We start from the raw sequence: 18614 nt of genomic DNA on the forward strand, positions 1-18614 counted from the left end.
CAATTATTATCACAAACACCAAACATGTTTCAAATTACACATTTTTACTTGTATTGCACAACCCTGTAAGAAATCAACAGAAGTTTAACAGAAATTAGAGTGAAAACTTTAAATGTTTATGTTACGATTGTGTCCATTTCAAAATAAAAGACCTGGGCGACTGAGGGATTATACAGATGTCACCATTTTAAAACTTAATTTAACCGTTAGCATTATTTTTTAAAGAACATTAAAACACCTGTACCTAATAATGTGGCCACAGCATCATCTTTCATAAACGAGACAAAACATGGAAATGAAAACTGGACAGAATTACACACAGAGGCACATTGGATTTAGTGCAAAACCGTGGAAGACCAGCAGGTGGCAGTAACACGCCACCAAGAGCATTAGGCGCACAGCCCTGCACCACACAGGGACTTAAAGACAGCACTTTTTGGTTTGTAAGAGCGCAGTGAATTCTACTTTTTTGATAAAGCCACAGAATGTAACTTTCTTTGCCAAAAAATAAACTATAATTAAAGTTGTTTTTCATTATTAATGGGTTTATTGCACTGAAAAACAAACAAAAACGTGTTCTTACTCTGATCGGGCTTGCATTTCCACAAACCTGACTCTTATTTGGCCTGAAGGAGCGCGTCATCCTGCTTGTTTCCATGGTTACGCTGTGTCTTTGGCTAGAATATTCCACTGTATGCAATAAAATGTTTCTATTTCCAAAGAGAATGTTCCAAAGTATAGTTTTAAGTTTTCCATGGAATCGTGCTGTTGACTTCCCACCTCCAGAAAAATACATACTGTCACTTTAAGTTAAACAAACACAAGACTGTTTTGGTAACCGTTGGATACGTGAGTCCGCGTTCAGCTTTGGAGTAAAATTGGGCTGCACAATATATTATAAACTGAATGCAATATCGCCATAGCAACAGCTCATTTGATCACAGCCTTATAGAAGCTTAGAGGTTTGATTTAATGTTTACTATCTATTTATTTTATCATAAATATCGTCAGTTCAAGCCTGGAGAAGTTGTAAACAGCAGAACGGGCTTTACTCTGGAACATGTCTAAAAACGTTAATGTTATAAACGGCGATTTGGACTGAAAGAACGAGACGAGAAGGAGCACAAAACTCTGCCTCTGAGTGTATTAGTATATAAACAAACTCATTCCAGTCCATTTATTTGAGGAGGTGATCGCTCAGAGTCCTGTCCTCTGATTGGCTACTCCACCTGTCAATCTCTATTTAGGGGATAAGACACGGACGCTCAAGCTACGTGACTTTATATTAGTGTTGTTGTGATGCTAAAATTTCAAACTGATATCGGTTTTGACACCTACACGATCATTTTAAAAGCTATTTTTTAAAACAATATTGTAATTTTCAACAGAAATGTGAAAGATGAAACTGTTCAGGAAAGGTCAAAGTTCATCCAGTTATGTGATATTTTATAGTATCGATGCCTGCTTAAATGAGGATCTAGTTTCAATATTGTTTTAGTATCGATTAGTATCTGATTTTCGATACATTTGACCACCCTACTTTATATAAAACAGATCTATCACATTCCATATTTATTTAGGACAATATTTAAAATAGATATTGCATTTTTTTTCTTCTAATACTGTGCAGCCCTTAAGTAATTTCCTTATAAGACGATTCGATTTAAAGCACGTTTTGATTCAAGCTTAAACCAGCATTTTAAAGCCTTACTCCTCAGACGTCGGCGCCCTCTTGTGGCAACCGTACAGTTCACGTTTGATAGCCTTTGGCCTGTTTATTCCTGCGTTTGTGTTTTGCTTTAACCGCTGAGGGGGTGCAGGTCCACTCTGACCCTCTCGCCCGAGCTCATCATCCCGATCGTGGGGAAGAATCCACCGGGGGGCAGCACCGCCTCCTTACGACCCACCACCTTCCCGTTACGAGTGAAGAACACCTGGGGAAATAAACGTTTAAAGCCACAGTATGAAACTTTTGGCCAAAAATAGAATTAAACAAAGGTAAATTTTTTCATTATAGGTCTTTTTCCTTGCTCTGAGCAGGCTCGCATCTACACAAATCTGACTCGTAATCGGATTTGCTCCTTTGACTATAATATATGTGGCGTGGCATAATGTATCTATTTCCATGAAGAATGTTCCAAAGTATGGTTTTTAATTTCTGTCTCTATGGAATCAATTGACTTTCCACCTCCAGAAAGTTACGTACTATCGCTTTAAATAGGAGAAAAGAGTGTCGTTTTTGGTGACATCACTTTAGAAATAGACTCGATACTTGATATTCGATACCACAATGATAATAAAAACACTCTCTCTTTAGACAACAGAATGTGATTTTCCACCTTATACTTGCCTCTCAGAAGAAGAAGAAGAAGACAGGAAGGAGCATTGGGGAGAGAGAGGAGGAACGATGAGAGGAAAGATGAGATGAGAGAGAGAGGAAAGGAGGAGGAGAGAGAGAAAGGGGAGGGATAGTGGGAGAGGAAGGAGGTAAAAGAATGGGGAGAAAGAGAGAGGAAAAAGGAGGAATGGAGGGAAGGTGAGGAGAGGAGTTGTCAGAGCCTAAACCTGCAAACAGAGGCTGCACTAGAGTCCTGATTTTCTGGAGGTGCTGGGGTTTAGGTAGTGACCATTCAGATCAAAGAGAAGCAGTTTAGATTTAAACCAACTGGATTTCAGCTTTGAAACTGACAACACAAATGAGAGAGTCATGTGAGGCTCATTCTGGTCTCTGATTGGCTAATTGTCTTGTCCATCATGTCCAATGTTTTTGCATTTATATTGATGGAATTTAAAATCAAAACCTTATACAGTTCCCAAAGTTAAAGCTGAACTGTGTAACTTTTCTGGAGGTGGGCGCGTCACCTGTCTGTCTCATGATGTTCTTCTTTGCCTCGTGTCAGGTTAATCTGTCGTCTGCACTTTCATAGGTTTTAATGGGGACATTTGAAGTCCTTTTATATGCTTCTCACCATGACCTTCCTCCCTTCCTCTGGCTCCGCCCCTTCGTCCTCCTCTTCCTCGTTGTTGACGTAGAGGTCGTTCTGGACCTCACTGGGTTTGGCAAACACCTCCATGTCCCACTCATCTTCATCCTCTGAAAAAAGCAACAGAAGAATGGAGTTTATGCAGTGAGCCTTAAAGCAAATGTTAAACTCTTTAATGACCTTTAATATTAAACATATTTTCGGCCAAGTTCAAGCATTGATGAAGATATTTATAAGATTTATTACATAATTTTACAAAAAAAATTATATATTTTTTTTGCCTAAAATCACAGTAATATCAATATTTATGTTCCCTTAATAGCTTCAATAATCTGCTTCTTCTAAGAATTCACACTTCACTGTGACTATTCTGCAAAATAGAATTTTCAGAGCTTTGAACCATGTTATAGTGATTTCCTTCTCATTTACTCTCTGAAATAAATGAGAAGGACTATTTGGATTGTATTTGGAGTGATTCATGTTTGAATAATCTTTAATCGCTTATTTTCAAGACACCATTTTGCCGATCTACCCGTTTTCACCTCCACGGTACACGCCCACTGTGATGTAGGCAATTCCTTCTCCAGTTTTATTTTCTTAATCGATGATACTCGTAGGATTCGGCATCAGCAGTGTTGCGTAGTCATTTTGGTACAAATAAAAAAAAATCAGTTGTTTGCTAGTGTAATGTGCAGTTATCAGCTACATGGCTCTTTGTTGTGATGACATTTACGGCGACATCAGCTCCTGTTGGGCACTGTAAGTTTCTAACAAGGAAGTCACTGAACTTGTTTCTTTTATTAAGTCTTTTTAGATGAATATTGTGATTTTAAATGTACAAATTATAACATAACAATCCACAGGTGTCACAGATTATAACTATAGAGACACACAAACAAACAATATATCAGCTTTAAGGCAAACATAATACTCTTTAATACCCCTGTTTTATATTTATGTCCATGTTACTGCATTGATGACGCATTTGGTCATTTAAAACACAGTTGGACATAAAACAGTCATTATTATGCAAGATATTTGTCAGATATATTTCCGTGAGAAAAAAAACAAACAAACTTTAGAACCAATTTTACAGCTTCTGATTTGGATCAACACAATTTAAGGTCTTAATTATTAAAAAATACCCCACAGAGAATATACAAAACCGGTTAAAATAGATTTTACAGTGGGATACAGTGTAACTATGATCTGAAACAGGTAAAGAGGAGCCGTACCTTCACTGTCGCAGGTGAAGTCTCGAGGAAACATGATGCCACAGCCCATAATGTCTCCTTCAAAACAGCGTGGTCCAAAAGCATCTCCAACACCACTGCCACTGAACAGCTTCCCATCATCTACACAGAGACACTCCACTCTATGAACATTCTCCATGTTGTTACAGGCTAAAATACATATTTCTTTGCAACCATTGTCTTATAGATGAACCACACAACTTTTCTGGTTCCACAGTATGGCATTAAACTTCATTAAACATAAATCTCCATGGAGACAATCAGGTGAAGCCACAACTTAACATACAGGAAACAGATTTGTGGAAAGGAAAGCCTGCTCAAAGTAAGAATGCATGTTTTTCAATATATATGTGAGAAATGTGAGATCAATTCATGTAATGCCATACTGGAACATTCTGGGCAAAATAATATAATTTTTATTAAGCAAATAGCACCTGGAAAAGTTACATAGCAAAACCTTAACCCATAGTAGGCCAATGCAGTTCATCTGGTGTTTTGTTGATTTATTTAAAACATTTTTTTCTTCTTTCTTTTTTTTCCCGACCAAAGTTTGTTTTCATCCCTGTTTGGACTGCTAACTAGCGCTCTTCCTCAGAGTGGTCATGTGATGTTGCTGTGACCATATTATGGACTGGGACGGAGTAAACATCATCAAGACAGAGCACAACAAACATAATCGGACTAACAAGGCAAAGAAATACGGAAACATGCCCGTGAGACTTTATACCGGGACATCAAGGGGCTTTTTACTGTCCTCCTGCCTCCGCTGGTAGAAAGACAGCACCAAAACTTGTTTAAATCAGCTGACTGGACAGGACACAGCGACATCACATGAGCAGTCCAAAATGTCAGGGATGAACACAAACTAAACTTTGCATCAGCAGGAGGCCGGTCCCTGAAGTCCTCAGAGTCAGGACTAAACCAGGACTAAACCAGGACTAAACATGGGGAATCAGCATTTCAGTTTTGTGCAGCTAAAACCTGGAACAGTCTTCCTGAAGATGTGAGACAGGCCTCTACTTTGACGATGTTTAAATCCAGACTCCAAATGGTTCTGTTTAGCTGTGCATATGACTGAAAGAGTTTTATTCTTCCTCTTCTCCTTTAATGTTAATTTTATGATGATTATGTTTTGATTTATTGTAATTGTATTGTATTGTAATTTTAATGTCTTATACTGTAACGCACTTTGAATTACCTTGTGTATGACTTGTGCTATACAAATAAACTTACCTTGCCTAAACTTTGGTCTGATTTAAGTCATAGTGTGGGGCAGTTAGTTACAAGTCAAACAGAAACATTCCGGGCAAAACAATATAATCTTCATGAAACAAACTTTAAGCCAGAGTGTGGGACAGTTCATTACAAGTTAAATTAGGACTTATATTGTCACAGGTGTTACTTTCTACTTGCATAAGAGCCTTCACATATGGACCACATAAAACTCACCTGCATGATACGCGATCGACCCCCTGCTCCAGCCCGGATGTCTGTTTTTGGGATAGTCCTGAAAAACAATACAAAAATCACTTACACTTATTTACTTATTAAAAGCATGTGCAAAGCGTTCACAGAAATACATCACCAAAAGAATTTACAAAAACATAAACAACTGTTATCACACTACAGCGTCAGGAAACTTTGCAATGAACGCTAACTTTAGCATTTAGCGTCTTAAAATCTCCATCGGTTTAACATTAAGCTAACTGAAAATCTTGATATCTATACGGTAAATAGAGTCGGATAGCGTCACTCTTGGAGACCTTGCGCCCCCTTCTGGCTTTGACATGTGCTGCATAGTTTATATATCATATTTAAAGACACCACACATGCAGTATCAAAGTTAAGTTGTGCAGTTGTGTTGGCGGAACGGTAGCAGACTGGCTAGCACTAACGCTTCACAGCAAGAAGGTTTCGGGTTCAGTGCTTTCTGTGTGGAGTTTGCATGTTCTCCCTGTGTCTGGTGGGCTTCTGGTTCACTGATAATCGCAACAATGATGATTAATTTGAGTATTGCCTTTAACATGAGGCGAGCAGAGAGGGATTAGAGTGAACAGGGCCTTTAGGAGGTGACAGTTTAAGGCAGATAAAGATAAATCTGTTTCACACAAGACACAAGGACGAGTCTCTGCCCCACGGACCAGCAACAATACTGTCTTTATGATGTCTGTTTGGTTTAGATAGAGATAGGAAGAGATGTAGAGATAGAGAGGAAGAGAGAAAGAGAGAGGAGACAGATCGAGAGGGATAGGGAAGATGTAGAGAGACATGGAGAGAAACAGATAAGAGAGATAGACACAGAGAGACAGCTAGAGAGACAGATATGGAGACAGATCGAGAGAGAGAGGAGGGAAAGATCGAGAGAGAGAGAGAGAGAGAGAGAGAGAGACAGAAATGTAGAGAGAAGCAGATAGAGATAGACATAGGTGGACAGCTAGAGACAGATAGGGAGACTGGCAGAGAGAGAGAGATAGAGAGACAGAGATAGACAGCGAGACAGCTAGAGAGACAGATATAGAGACAGATCGAGTGACGGACAGATCGAGAAAGAGAGGAGAGAATGATCAAGAGACAGATCGAGAGAGAGAGGAGAGAGACAGATTGAAAGAGATAGAGATGTAGAGAGAGATAGAGAGAAACAGATAAGAAAGAGAGAAATAGAGAGATAGATAGAGATATAGAGACAGATCGAGAGAGAGACAGATCGAGTGAGAGATTGAGAGAGATAGAGATGTAGAGAGAAGCAGATAGAGATAGACATAGGGGGACAGCTAGAGACAGATAGAGACTGGCAGAGAGAGAAAGAGAGATAGAGAGACAGATAGAGAGAGATAGATATAGGGAGACAGCTAGAGAGATAGTGAGATAGAGTGAGGGAGAGATAGAGAGACGGAGAGAGAGAGAGACAAACTGAGAGAGAGATAGCAATAGAGAAACAAGCAGAGAAAGAGAAAGGGAGAGAGAGAAGGGTTGACCTCTTGGTGGAGTCATAACGGGATTCGAGCGGGTGGAGATGAACTTAGTCCAGTGCTTCATTCATTCTTTACTACTTTCTACATTTTATCCACATACAGAAGACTTCAAATATAGGAAGCAAGATATATGGATTTTTTTCTTTGCTACATAATCCCATATATCGTCATATATTTCTGCATCTATGAAAAATGTAGAAAGAAACATTGGGGAAAAAAACAAACATTGAAAACGATGGCGTGTCCAAACATTTGACTGGTGTGTATGTTTTCTTACTTAGTTTGTTGCTGATAAATGTGGTCTATTCGACACTAAATGGTGCCAAGCCAAGAGCATGTAGAAAAAAGACGATTACTGGAACCAACGCCGTCCTGGGGAAATATTCTGCTTTGTCAGCTCAATTCATAATTTATGTGTACAGTTTGTCCAGAGTTCATATTGTGTAAACACTCAAGTTTTATCCTGAGCTTAACCCCAAAACTCTGCCCACACTGAATTTCTGCAGTAAACCTTAGCATCATTGTTTGTGGTAAAATTATTATCTGATATCTGTGTTTCTCAAATTAAACTGACAGAGCACTTTGCAGATTTAAATAGGGGGATTATAGTTCTATGAAGGTATTAACTGCAGAACATCAGCAGAAGATCAACATGCTCCCTTTTATTGTTTTGAAAATGCCATAATTGCCAAAATCAAGCGCTTTACTTTAAGGAACCACTCACCCATTCACACACACATTCACACACCGGTGTACACAGGCACTGGGTACGAGGTGGGTTGCCCAAGGACACAACGACAGTATTCATTTGTGTGAGCACCATCAACCAGTGGGTCAATGGATCAGATCAGTGGACAAACACACTACCAATAGAGCTGTCGGTGTCTCCCTTTCCTTTGCTCTCGCCGTTAAGTCACTCCCCTTTCAGAGCACCATCGCAACATAATCAGGCACGCACCCTGCTAATGAAACTACTGCACATCACATCAGGTTTGTGAAGTTGTGTACAAGTTTTACATAATGATTTTGTATATTTGTGGAGAAATGCTGTGTGGGAGCATGGGTGATGTAGGCATGTGGGCGGAGCTTTGGACAGAATTGTACAGTTAACCATAAGGAGGATTCAAATATGGCCTGGGAGAGATCGTTTAATAACTGAAACATGCATGGATGACATCTAAAACATCTTCAGGCACGTTTTTGATGAGGGAACAACATTATAACATGGTAGAACGCTCAAAAAAGTGGATTTTGCGTAATATCCCCCTCTAAAAATATAGTGTTTTAGTCCTGTTCATAGCAACAGAAGCTGTCCAGAAACATGTCCAGTCTCACCTTTCGGGCGAGTCCCAGAGCGATGTAGCACTTCTCCCCAGGGTCAGTGATCTCCAGCTCATAATAGTGAAACCGTGTGTTCAGAGGACGCCGCGCCTGAGCCAAACCCACATCCATGATGCTTTTACCTCTGCCCACGTACTCCAGCACCTGCACAAGTCAAAGCAATACAAGGCACAGTTATGTAAATATAAGGCAATCAAATCTGGAGTACACCGAGTTATGTTATGTTTCATTTACCCATGTTTAATACACAAATTCTGCATATTTAGACTGTGTTTTTTTCTCAAAGATGTCTGTGTAATCCCTTTTCTTTTCTCAGAGTGAAAAACTACACTGTTCCCCCTTGTGATGTCATCTGGTAATACAGGAAGTTTGTGTTTTTAAACTCCATACAGCTTCACTAGAATCATTTGGATAATTTCAGCCCTGGAATTCTCAAACTCTACTGAACTAAAGTTACAAGGAGATGTTATCTTGAAAACTACCACTACATGATATCACAAGGTGGAAAGGAGCATTTTGAGCTTTGGAGATGTAAACAGACTAATAATAAAGTGTTACTGAAACATGTGTGAATGAAACAGGTATGTTTTTGAAGAGATAACATTATAACAGGTTTGCATATTATAGGACCTTAAAAGAAGACATATTGTGTTAATGATATACGAGCGTTCATGGTCCTGTTTAGGAATTTAATTTTCAACAAAAATGTGAGAGTGACTAACTTAAAAACTGTTGGATAATGCTAGCTAGCTAGTGATTGTAATGTTATGTGAGAGACTTGCTTAACAGCACAAATCAGCTTACCGGTTGTAGTTCCAAATAAGTCAGCACTTTCTGGTCAGATTGTGTTAAAACAAAGCTCAGATTAAAGTCTAACAAAGCCGCAGACAGAGCATGCCTACAGTTAGCATCACACCTCCGGGGAATGTTGATGATATCAGCTGCAACGTGTCAACTGGCAGATCTCACCGTTCCCAGCACTTTGACATCATGGAGGCGGGCCCAGTCTTCCTCATGGCTGTCGACGATCATGAGCCCCTCGTCTTCCTCCGGACCCCACTCTGCCGTCAAGTCCAAGAGCACCTCCTCCCCCAGAGAGTGCATCCCCACAGCGGGGAACAGGGGGTCAGGAGGGGAGGGCACGTCCACGCTCCCCACCTATACATGCAAACACAAAACACTGTACTTAATAGGGACGGGCGATATTTCAGATCAGTCTCAGTATCGGCCCATATCGGTACAGATTTGTTGATATCAGCATCGGTCGATATCAATATCCGATAGCGATATTTTTTTGCACTGTTCCATTGTCTAAGTACCCTTTTTGAACAGACTAATGAGTTAAAATTGAAACAGAAGAGAGTTGCATCTCAGGGCGTGGATTAACAGACAAATTAAAAGTTTGTAGGAACCTGGTTCAGTTTAAAAAACGTATTTAAAAGAGAAATAATGAGGAAATCCCTAGAGGAAAGAGAGTGATTTCATCAGGACAGAGCGTGAGGTCAGGAGGAGGTGAAAGGTCAGAGAGCGTTGGGCCAGTGCCTTGTCTGAATGTGAGTGTTAATGTTTTGTTGTGTTTGTCATGTATAATATTAGAATTAATTGAGTTGTTAAACAACAGCAAACAAAAAAAAATCATGTTTTTCTTGAGAGACAGGTACAATGGTTACTCTTTGCAGCTGATGCATCAATATTCTTTGGGGGTGTGACGCTAAAGAATCACTGAAGCTTTGTCACTCAAATTAGACTTTAATCTGAATTTAGTTTTAACATAATCTGACCCTAAAGAGTTGGCTCAGTTGGAACTACGACAGGTGAGCTGATGTGTCCTGTTAAACAAGTCCTCCTCAAATGACATTATAGTTACATGCTAGGTAGCATTAGCCAACAGATTAGTACAAATCAAACCACCTGTTGTAGTTCCAGCTAAATCAGCTCTTTATGATCAGATTGTTAATTTGAGCTTTATTTTAACACGTCTAACGAAGCAACAGACAGAGCAGTGCCTATAGTTAGCATCACAGTCCACAGCCCTAGCTCTAGTGCCGCCTTCTTCTCTCACCTCTTTCCCGTTTTTGGTGAAGAACACGGTGATCTGGCCCTCCTCAGACTCGGGGCTGATGCCACAGCCGATGCGGTCGCCACGGCAACACTTTGATCCAAATTGCTGCCCCACTGTGCTCCCATTGTACAGCCTGTGAAGAGGTGGAGACTTTTACTTATGTACTATTTAACACCAAATGTTATTCAGAGGTGAGTAAACAGTGGTTTAGTCCTGCTACAGTCCTGGTTCAGTCCCGGTTCAGTCCCGATCCTGTGTCCTAGTTCACGTACTTGCCGTCGTCGGCGTGTAGGGCCACAGAGTTTGGGAGCCAGCCGGGCTGATGGTCCAGTTTATACGCTTGAGGCACCAGACCCACAGAGATCATTCCCCGCACCCCCGTGTCCACGATCGTCACCTGCACAGACACAAGAGCAACAGGCAAATCAACAAATACATAAACAAAAAATAAACTAAAACTTGTTGGTTTCCCCATTTTTGACAAATAACAAAAGTTGAATGGTTGACAAGGGCAAATCGCAAAGAGTAACATTAAAGGTCCTATATTACACAAAATGAACTCTTGTGAGCTTTAAGTAATGTTATAATGCTGTTTTCCTCCTCAAAAACATACCTGGAGTTTATTATTAGTCTGCCTGCATCTCCAAAGCTCAAACTGCTCTGTTCCACCTTATGATGTCATGAAGTAATATGGGTCCTTTAAAGAAGATCTTGTGCTTTTGTTTTCCATACAGTTTTATATTCTATGGTGCGCCCGAATCAGTATGTTATATTTTGGACATTTAAACTGTAATAGGGATCTAAAACGACTTAATAAAAGAGGACCTAATATCACCCAAAATGGCTACACAATGCTGCCGAATCCTACGTGCATCACCGACAACGACAAATCAGCGATCAAAGTACACAGGTATTGGGTGTGTATCGTGGCGGTGAAAACAAGGGTAGGTCAGAGCAATGACGCCTTGAATACAGGAGAATAAAGATTACTCAAACATGAATGCAACAAGTACAACTTCAGAGGGTCAATGAGAAGGAAACAACTATAACATGGTTAAAAGTTCTCAAAAGTCCATTTTGTAGACTAGGTCTCTTTTAACACATATCCTGGTTTAGACCTGGTTCAGTCCTGGTACGGTCCTAGCTTAATGCTGGTTCAGTCCTGGTTAAGTCCCGGTTTAGTTCTGGTTTAGTTCTAGTTCAGTCCTGGTTCAGACCCAGTTCATTCCCAGTTCAGTCCTGGTTCTGGTGAATGGGCAATTTGTTCACGCTTTAGTTTTTTTAAATTCTGCCCACGTTTTCAGGTGCTGCGGGGGGGGGGGGGGGGGGGGGGGATTTTGTTGTTGAAACCTGGCAACCTTGAGCCAGACAGAATACACAGTAAATGGTGTATTGTGTTAGTTCAGAAGGCGAGACTCATAGTGTCAGTGGAAAAGCGTTGATCCTTGAACCATCTCCACTATTCTTCCTCTGAGATGGTTCCAGTGAGTCACACTAATCATGAATAGAGACATTTAGACAAAGAGGGTCGTGGGTTTGAACAAGTTTAAACCCGAGTTATTCTGAGAGAGTCACTGTCTGCAGATCCGGTATCGTTTATAAAATGTAGTGACGACTACAGTAACTGGCACCTGAGTTATTAGTCTACATCAGCAAAGTTTGAATATCTTATAGTACGGGACATACACTTTCAATCAAAAGTTTGGACACACCCTCTCATTTTATTTTTACTTATTTCTACATTTTATATACACTGATGAAGTAAGATATATGGAATTATGTAGCAAAGAAAAGAAAAGTGAAATAATAATATATTTGATGTCTTGTGTGCATATATAAGAAAACAGTAAAAACTAAGAAAAAAGTAACTGAATGAGAAACTTTTGACTGGTAAATGGCCACACAAGTGATTTACATGAAGGAACCACTCATCAATACACCAGTGTACACAGACACTGAGGGCATGGTGGGTTATGTGTCTTGCCCAAGGACACAACAACTGCATTCATCTGTGGGAGCTGGAATCACACTGCCAAACTGTGGGTCAGTGGATCAGTGGACAAACGCTCTACCAACTGAGCCACTGTTGCTGTTGTTAACATAGACACAGCAGTAACACTGGATTAGATCAGTAGCGTAGTTTTAATTTTCAACACCTGTCCATAGGGGTAGTGTTGATCCACCGATCTGAAGGGCAAGACACTTAACCCACCTTACCCCCAGTGTCTGTTTACACTGGTGTATGAATGTGTGTGTGAATAAGCGAGTGGTTCCTTGATGTGAAGTACTTTGAGTGCCTTGAAGGTGGAAAAGTGCTATATAAAAATGTAACCCTTTGCCATTTTAATCGAGACGTCTACAGCTGATCTTGCAAAGCTAAGTCACCCTCTCATTAAAAAGTAAATACTAAAGTTTTCAATGGTAAATGGTTGAATGTCACATTAACAGACCTAAACCAACCTTCTACTTGTGAGACACATTTATAGCAGTAACATTAACATACACTTACTTCAAAATACCGATTCCTTTTAGACAGTGGTCTGGCAGCCACAAAACAGCCCACTTCATCTGCGTTCCCTTGATACCTAAAAAGAAAACAAAAGTAGATTAAATATACATTATATATTCTGATATTAATAGTAGGTTATCGCTTTATGACGACTAAAGCCACACAGTCAGCTCAGGTAAGTCCTAAACTATGTTAAATCAGACCTATTGTGTTTGTGTCGCTTTATAGTTATAATCTATGACACCTGTGTATCATTATATTATAATTTGAACATTTTAAATTGTAATAATAATCTAAAATGTCTTAATAAAAGAAACGAGTCCCATGACTTCCGCATTACAAAACTGTGGTGCCCAATGGGAGCTGATGTATCCGTAAACATCATCACAGCAAAGAGCCGTGTAGCTGTCGGCGCCCCCTATGGATAGCTGCACATCACGCTAGTGAGTAGCGGATTTCTTTTTCATTTGTACCAAAATGACTATGAGATGCTGCTGAATCCTATGTGTATCACCGATTAAGAAAATAAGACTGGAGAACGAAGTGCTTATGTCACAGTGGGCGTACGTCACAGTGGGCGTGTACGTCACAGTGGGCGTGTACGTCACAGTGGGCGTGTACGTCACAGTGGGCGTGTACCGGTGGAGGCGAAAAGGGGGTCTGATCAGCAAAATGGTATCTTGAAAATAAGCGATTCAAGATTGCTCAGACATGAATCACTCCAAATATCACTTCAGAGGGTCAATGAGAAGGACTCAAGATTACTTAAACATGCACGAATCACTGCAAAAACTACTTTGGGTGAGTAAATAGTGAGGGGAAACACCTACAACATGGTTAAAAGGTCTGAAAAGTCCATTTTGCATAATAGGTCTGATTTAATCTACCAAGAAAATACCTTCTTTGTCCCTGTTACATGTTTGTAATTTTCCATGTTGATGATATAGGTAGAGGTATTTTAGAAATCAGCACTACTTCCTGTATTTTCATACTTTTTTCTCTACTTTTTTCAACAAACTGAGTCATGATCAAAAAAACATGAAAAACTGTCATATGAGCTTAATAGGAAGAGACGTTCTTTAATCTAAGAAAAGAACAGTCAAATGGCCGATAAAAAGATTTCAATAATGTAGATGTTTGGAGTTTATATTTGTTTATATACGAGAGAAGTACTTTACACACGTGTCCTGTGCTCAGGTCTATGGCTCCTGTGGCTCAGAGAATAGACTTTAAAGCAGCTCTGTGTGAACAAGTCTCTCCATGGACCAGCACCAAAGAACATCTCCCACATGTTAGAGCCACATGAAGCATCTCACCCTCTGAGGACTAAACCAGGACTAAACCGGGACTAAACCGGGACTAAACCGGGACTAAACCGGGACTAAACCAGGACTAAACCAGGACTAAACCAGGATGAAACCAGGACTAGACCAGGACTAAACCAAGACTAAACATGGGAAATCAGCGTTTTGAGTTTTCTGCAGCTAAAACGTGGAACAATCTTCCTGAAGATGTGAGACAGGCTTCTACTTTGACAATGTTTAAATCCAGGCTCAAAACGGTTCTGTTTATCTGTGCATACGACTGAAAGAGTTTTATTCTGTCTCTTCTCTCTTAATTTTAAGATTGTTATTTGTGATTATTTATGTTTTTTGTTGTATTGTGATTTTAATGTCTTTCTCATTCTGTAAAGCACTTTGAATTACCTTATGTACGAATTGTGCTATACAAATGAACTTGCCCTGCCTTGCCCTTACATTCGAAACTTGAACCAAAAATGGCAGAAGGTGGTAAAAAACATTTACTGCATATCTGTGGCCTTTACCTGATGATGTCTCCGTCTCGTCTCATGCGTTTGAGCCTCTCTCGGTAGCGCACAGCTCGCACCTCGCGGATCTCTCTGATTCGTCTCCTCCAGTTCAGAAAACGATAGTGAAGATTGATATCGTCCATCGCTTTTACTCATCACAGACTGAAACAAAACAAAAACAAACAGCACAATTGGGATTAAAGGGAAGTCATTTTGTTTATGTTTGAAATAAAAATCATTATGGTCCACTTGTGTTACGATACTAAAATTTCAAACTTGATTTCAATACTAAGGAATAGACTCAATACCGATTCTGATACCACAATGACAATAAAAAAACACTCTTTCTTTAGACATTAGAAAGTGATTTTCAACATTAAATGGTAGTACTTTGTGGCCTTGTATCTGTGTAATCCTCCAGTGGTCCATGGGCATATACTAGTCTATGTGTCTTATACTTGTTTGATTCTAAACCTATTGAGGAAAGGTTTACTTCTGTCCTGTAAATGTGACTTTTTTAGAATCAATACCTGTGCAAATGATCATCTAGTTTCAATTTTAGTGTACATTAGTATCTGACAACCCTATAAGCAATTTCGGTTTTTTTATAGCAAAAGAAAAATATAAAATCTGTCAGCTGGACAAAACGTTGTAGGAGTGAAGACATTTGACTGCTCATCCAAGCTGCTTCTTCAGTTCTGGTCAGTTTACTGGTGGACACTGCCTTATATCTGTCTGACCAGAACTGAAAAAGTGTCTTGGATGAGCAGCCAAACGTCTTCACTCCTACAACTTTTTGTCCAATTGACAGATTTTATATATACATATTTTACTGTGGATCAGACCTGGACGACTGAGGGATTACACAGCCAATTTTGTTTTTGTTTGCAATAATCCACAGGAGTTCAGGTGGCATAACAGTCATCCTATAACGAGAAGGTTGGTGGTTCAATTCCAGCTCTGCCCAGTTAATACAATCCCTGTGTTATTGGGCAAGATACTTTTCCCAACAGCCGAATGCTTCATACATGAGTGGAGGTTAGGTCTGTCAAAATCATGACTAAACCTGAGCTCACACATCATCTTTTACCTGTATTGTCTGATAGGGCTGGGATCTGGGATGAGACGCAATTTCCACCAAATGAAACGAGACAGGAGATTGGGTCCACGAGAACAAGACTTTAAGATTTTGAAATAATTTATTATTAATACATTGAGCTGTTCAGATCATAATTTTGGTCCCACTATATTTTTTGTATTTTATTTAACACTCTTCACTCTTCACCAATCCAAATATAAACAAAAAATCTCACAAGTAGGGATGCACCGATACTGATAATGGTATCGAATATCAGCAGTGATACTGGAATATTAGCTGGATCAGGTATCGGTTGGACCTATACTGGATGTAATAAGATTATTTACTGACTGATGTAGGCCCAGGGTGTCTCATAATGTTTGAACTTTAATAATTCATACAAAACTGTTCAATAGTGATGTGAAGGATAAATAACATTTATACAGTATAACACAACTGGATCTCTTGTGTAGTAAGTTAACTGTGTTTTAAAGAAATAAGTGCCTTTTTCTGTCCCTACACTGGCATTGATTAATTTTGGGTATCAGACGATGCTTAAAGTAAAGTATTGATATCGGTTTCGGACTGAAAATGCTTTTGTCTCGGGCCCCTGTGTCTTAGTGGCGCAGAATTACACCCTCTTCCAATTCATTTATAGGCCGCCACGTTTCAGTTAGTCCGTCCCAGGGCAGCTGTGGATGAATGTGTGCTGCGAATGGAACAAATTAATGATTTTCTTATCTAGTGTCATACAAAACTAGGACTGCAAGATTAATCACAATCAAACTTGAATGGACGCATCCAGCAAATCAAAAATGCTGCAATTTTTAAAAGGGCCTATATTTTGCCATTTTCTGATCTGTTTTAATGTTTCCTCATTACAAACAGACCTGGAGTTGTGTTTTCTTTCATTCACACATGTTTAACACACAAACCCTGCATATTTAGGCTTAGGTCTTCTCTCAAATGGAAAACCCTAGAATCATTTAATAATTTCAGCTCTGGAATTAAACATTCCTACTGAACTAAAGGAGCTGTTAACTTGAAAACTACCACTTCATAACATCACAAGGTAGAACAGAGCATTTTGACCTTTGGAGATGTAGACAGACTAATAATAAAGTGTTATTCAAAACATGTGTGAATGAAACAACACACAACTCTAGATATGTTTTTGATCAGATAACAACATTATAACATGCCTAATATCTCACAAGAGTCAATTTTGTGTAATATAAAACCTTTAAGTACCACCATTTCGTCCACAAACAACTTAATAGCCTTTCTTCTTATTCTGCATAAAAACTGCTAACCCTGTAGTTTAGATCTTTACAAACATGTTCTGAAATGTGATTCTTGCATGAGTTTGCCAGCTCATATTTCAGACTTTTGTCAAGTCTTCTAGATGTGTTTAAAAAGGGAACTTTGATCAGAATCTCAGAATTATTAAAACATAAATCGCAATTAAATTTTTTTCCAAATCATGGAGCCCTAGCCTATATAAAACTCATCTATTTCCATAATATTATTACAGAACTGGCACCAATAAGCACCTCCTTGTCTTTCACACATCAGGAAAGACGTCACACATGATGTAACAAATAAAAGCTTTATTTATATAGACAGTAAAAACAATACCTTACTAAGGGAAAACCCTTAGTAAGGTATTCCCGTCACTTCTGTCTGAGAACTATAACTTTTACAGTAAACCCCAAACTACAAACATCTAGAGTTTCTCTTCCTGAAACTTAATAGTCCCTCTGATTTATGTCAGAGCTCTGTACTTTCTGTACTAACGCCATCATTATTATTAAACCCATATAACACAGAATCTATAGAAAGTTTAACCCTGAAATGTTCTTTAGCATTGGGCTTTTCAAAACACATGGGACAGCGGTTAAAATACTAAAACTACATCTGTCATACCTGTGTAGTAATCCATACGTAATGAGACACGTAGACTACAGTGCTCTGCTCAGTTTAAGTTAGTGAAATGAAAAATGTTAGCCATAATACAGTATAATAACATGTTTAACTGATATCTGAGCTCTAAAGTTCATAAATGTACTTGTCTCAAAAGCAGAAACCCAATGTGAAACTCGCTATGGCCCGGTCTACTGTAGCTTCTCTTCTTTTAGCCGGTCCATTGTAACGTTTAACCGGGTTTAATTCACTTTTTAAAAACGGATATGTATTAAACAAACGGTAACTTTGAAAACATATATGTCGTGTTGAGATCTTACTTTTAAAACGCAGAGTTGAGTCGTTTTTGTTGAAGATTTGACGGAGAGAAGTGTGCCAGTCTGTGCTCCGAACCTGTGCTGCCGGAAGTCCCGCCCCCTCACAGTGTCTCAGCCAATCAGAGCGAAGAATCACAGCAGCTGGGTTTAACTAGCTTTTAGCCACATTTATTTAATTTATAGTGTATCTATTCTATTGTATATATCAACACAATTAGGAAGACCGTGTCAGCTGTCTTTCTGATTTTTTATAGTATAATTATTTGTATTCTTATTTAGATAATTGTGTTTAAGTGTTTAAGATGTATAAAATTACACAATCCAGTATCTTATTGATTGTTTGAGGTAAAAATAAATGCTGATTT

General features: G+C 39.1%; 1 protein-coding gene across 1 annotated transcript; it reads right to left on the minus strand.

Annotated features, from left to right (window-relative positions):
- Window positions 1–23: 23 nt before the first annotated feature.
- Window positions 24–18348, minus strand: LOC117370779 (SPRY domain-containing protein 3-like). The gene is made up of 11 exons (XM_033966313.2): window positions 18253–18348; window positions 14947–15093; window positions 13122–13197; window positions 10885–11009; window positions 10613–10745; window positions 9520–9708; window positions 8545–8694; window positions 5687–5744; window positions 4220–4339; window positions 2970–3094; window positions 24–1934 (listed from the first exon to the last, which is right to left on the minus strand). The coding sequence occupies exons 2-11, from the start codon at window positions 15072–15074 to the stop codon at window positions 1800–1802; spliced, it is 1239 nt and encodes a 412-aa protein (XP_033822204.1). The 5' UTR covers window positions 15075–15093; window positions 18253–18348; the 3' UTR covers window positions 24–1799.
- Between the last annotated feature and the right edge of the window lie 266 nt (window positions 18349–18614).

The sequence above is a fragment of the Periophthalmus magnuspinnatus genome, chromosome 5 (assembly GCF_009829125.3).
Source record: "Periophthalmus magnuspinnatus isolate fPerMag1 chromosome 5, fPerMag1.2.pri, whole genome shotgun sequence".
Taxonomy (NCBI): domain Eukaryota; kingdom Metazoa; phylum Chordata; class Actinopteri; order Gobiiformes; family Gobiidae; genus Periophthalmus; species Periophthalmus magnuspinnatus.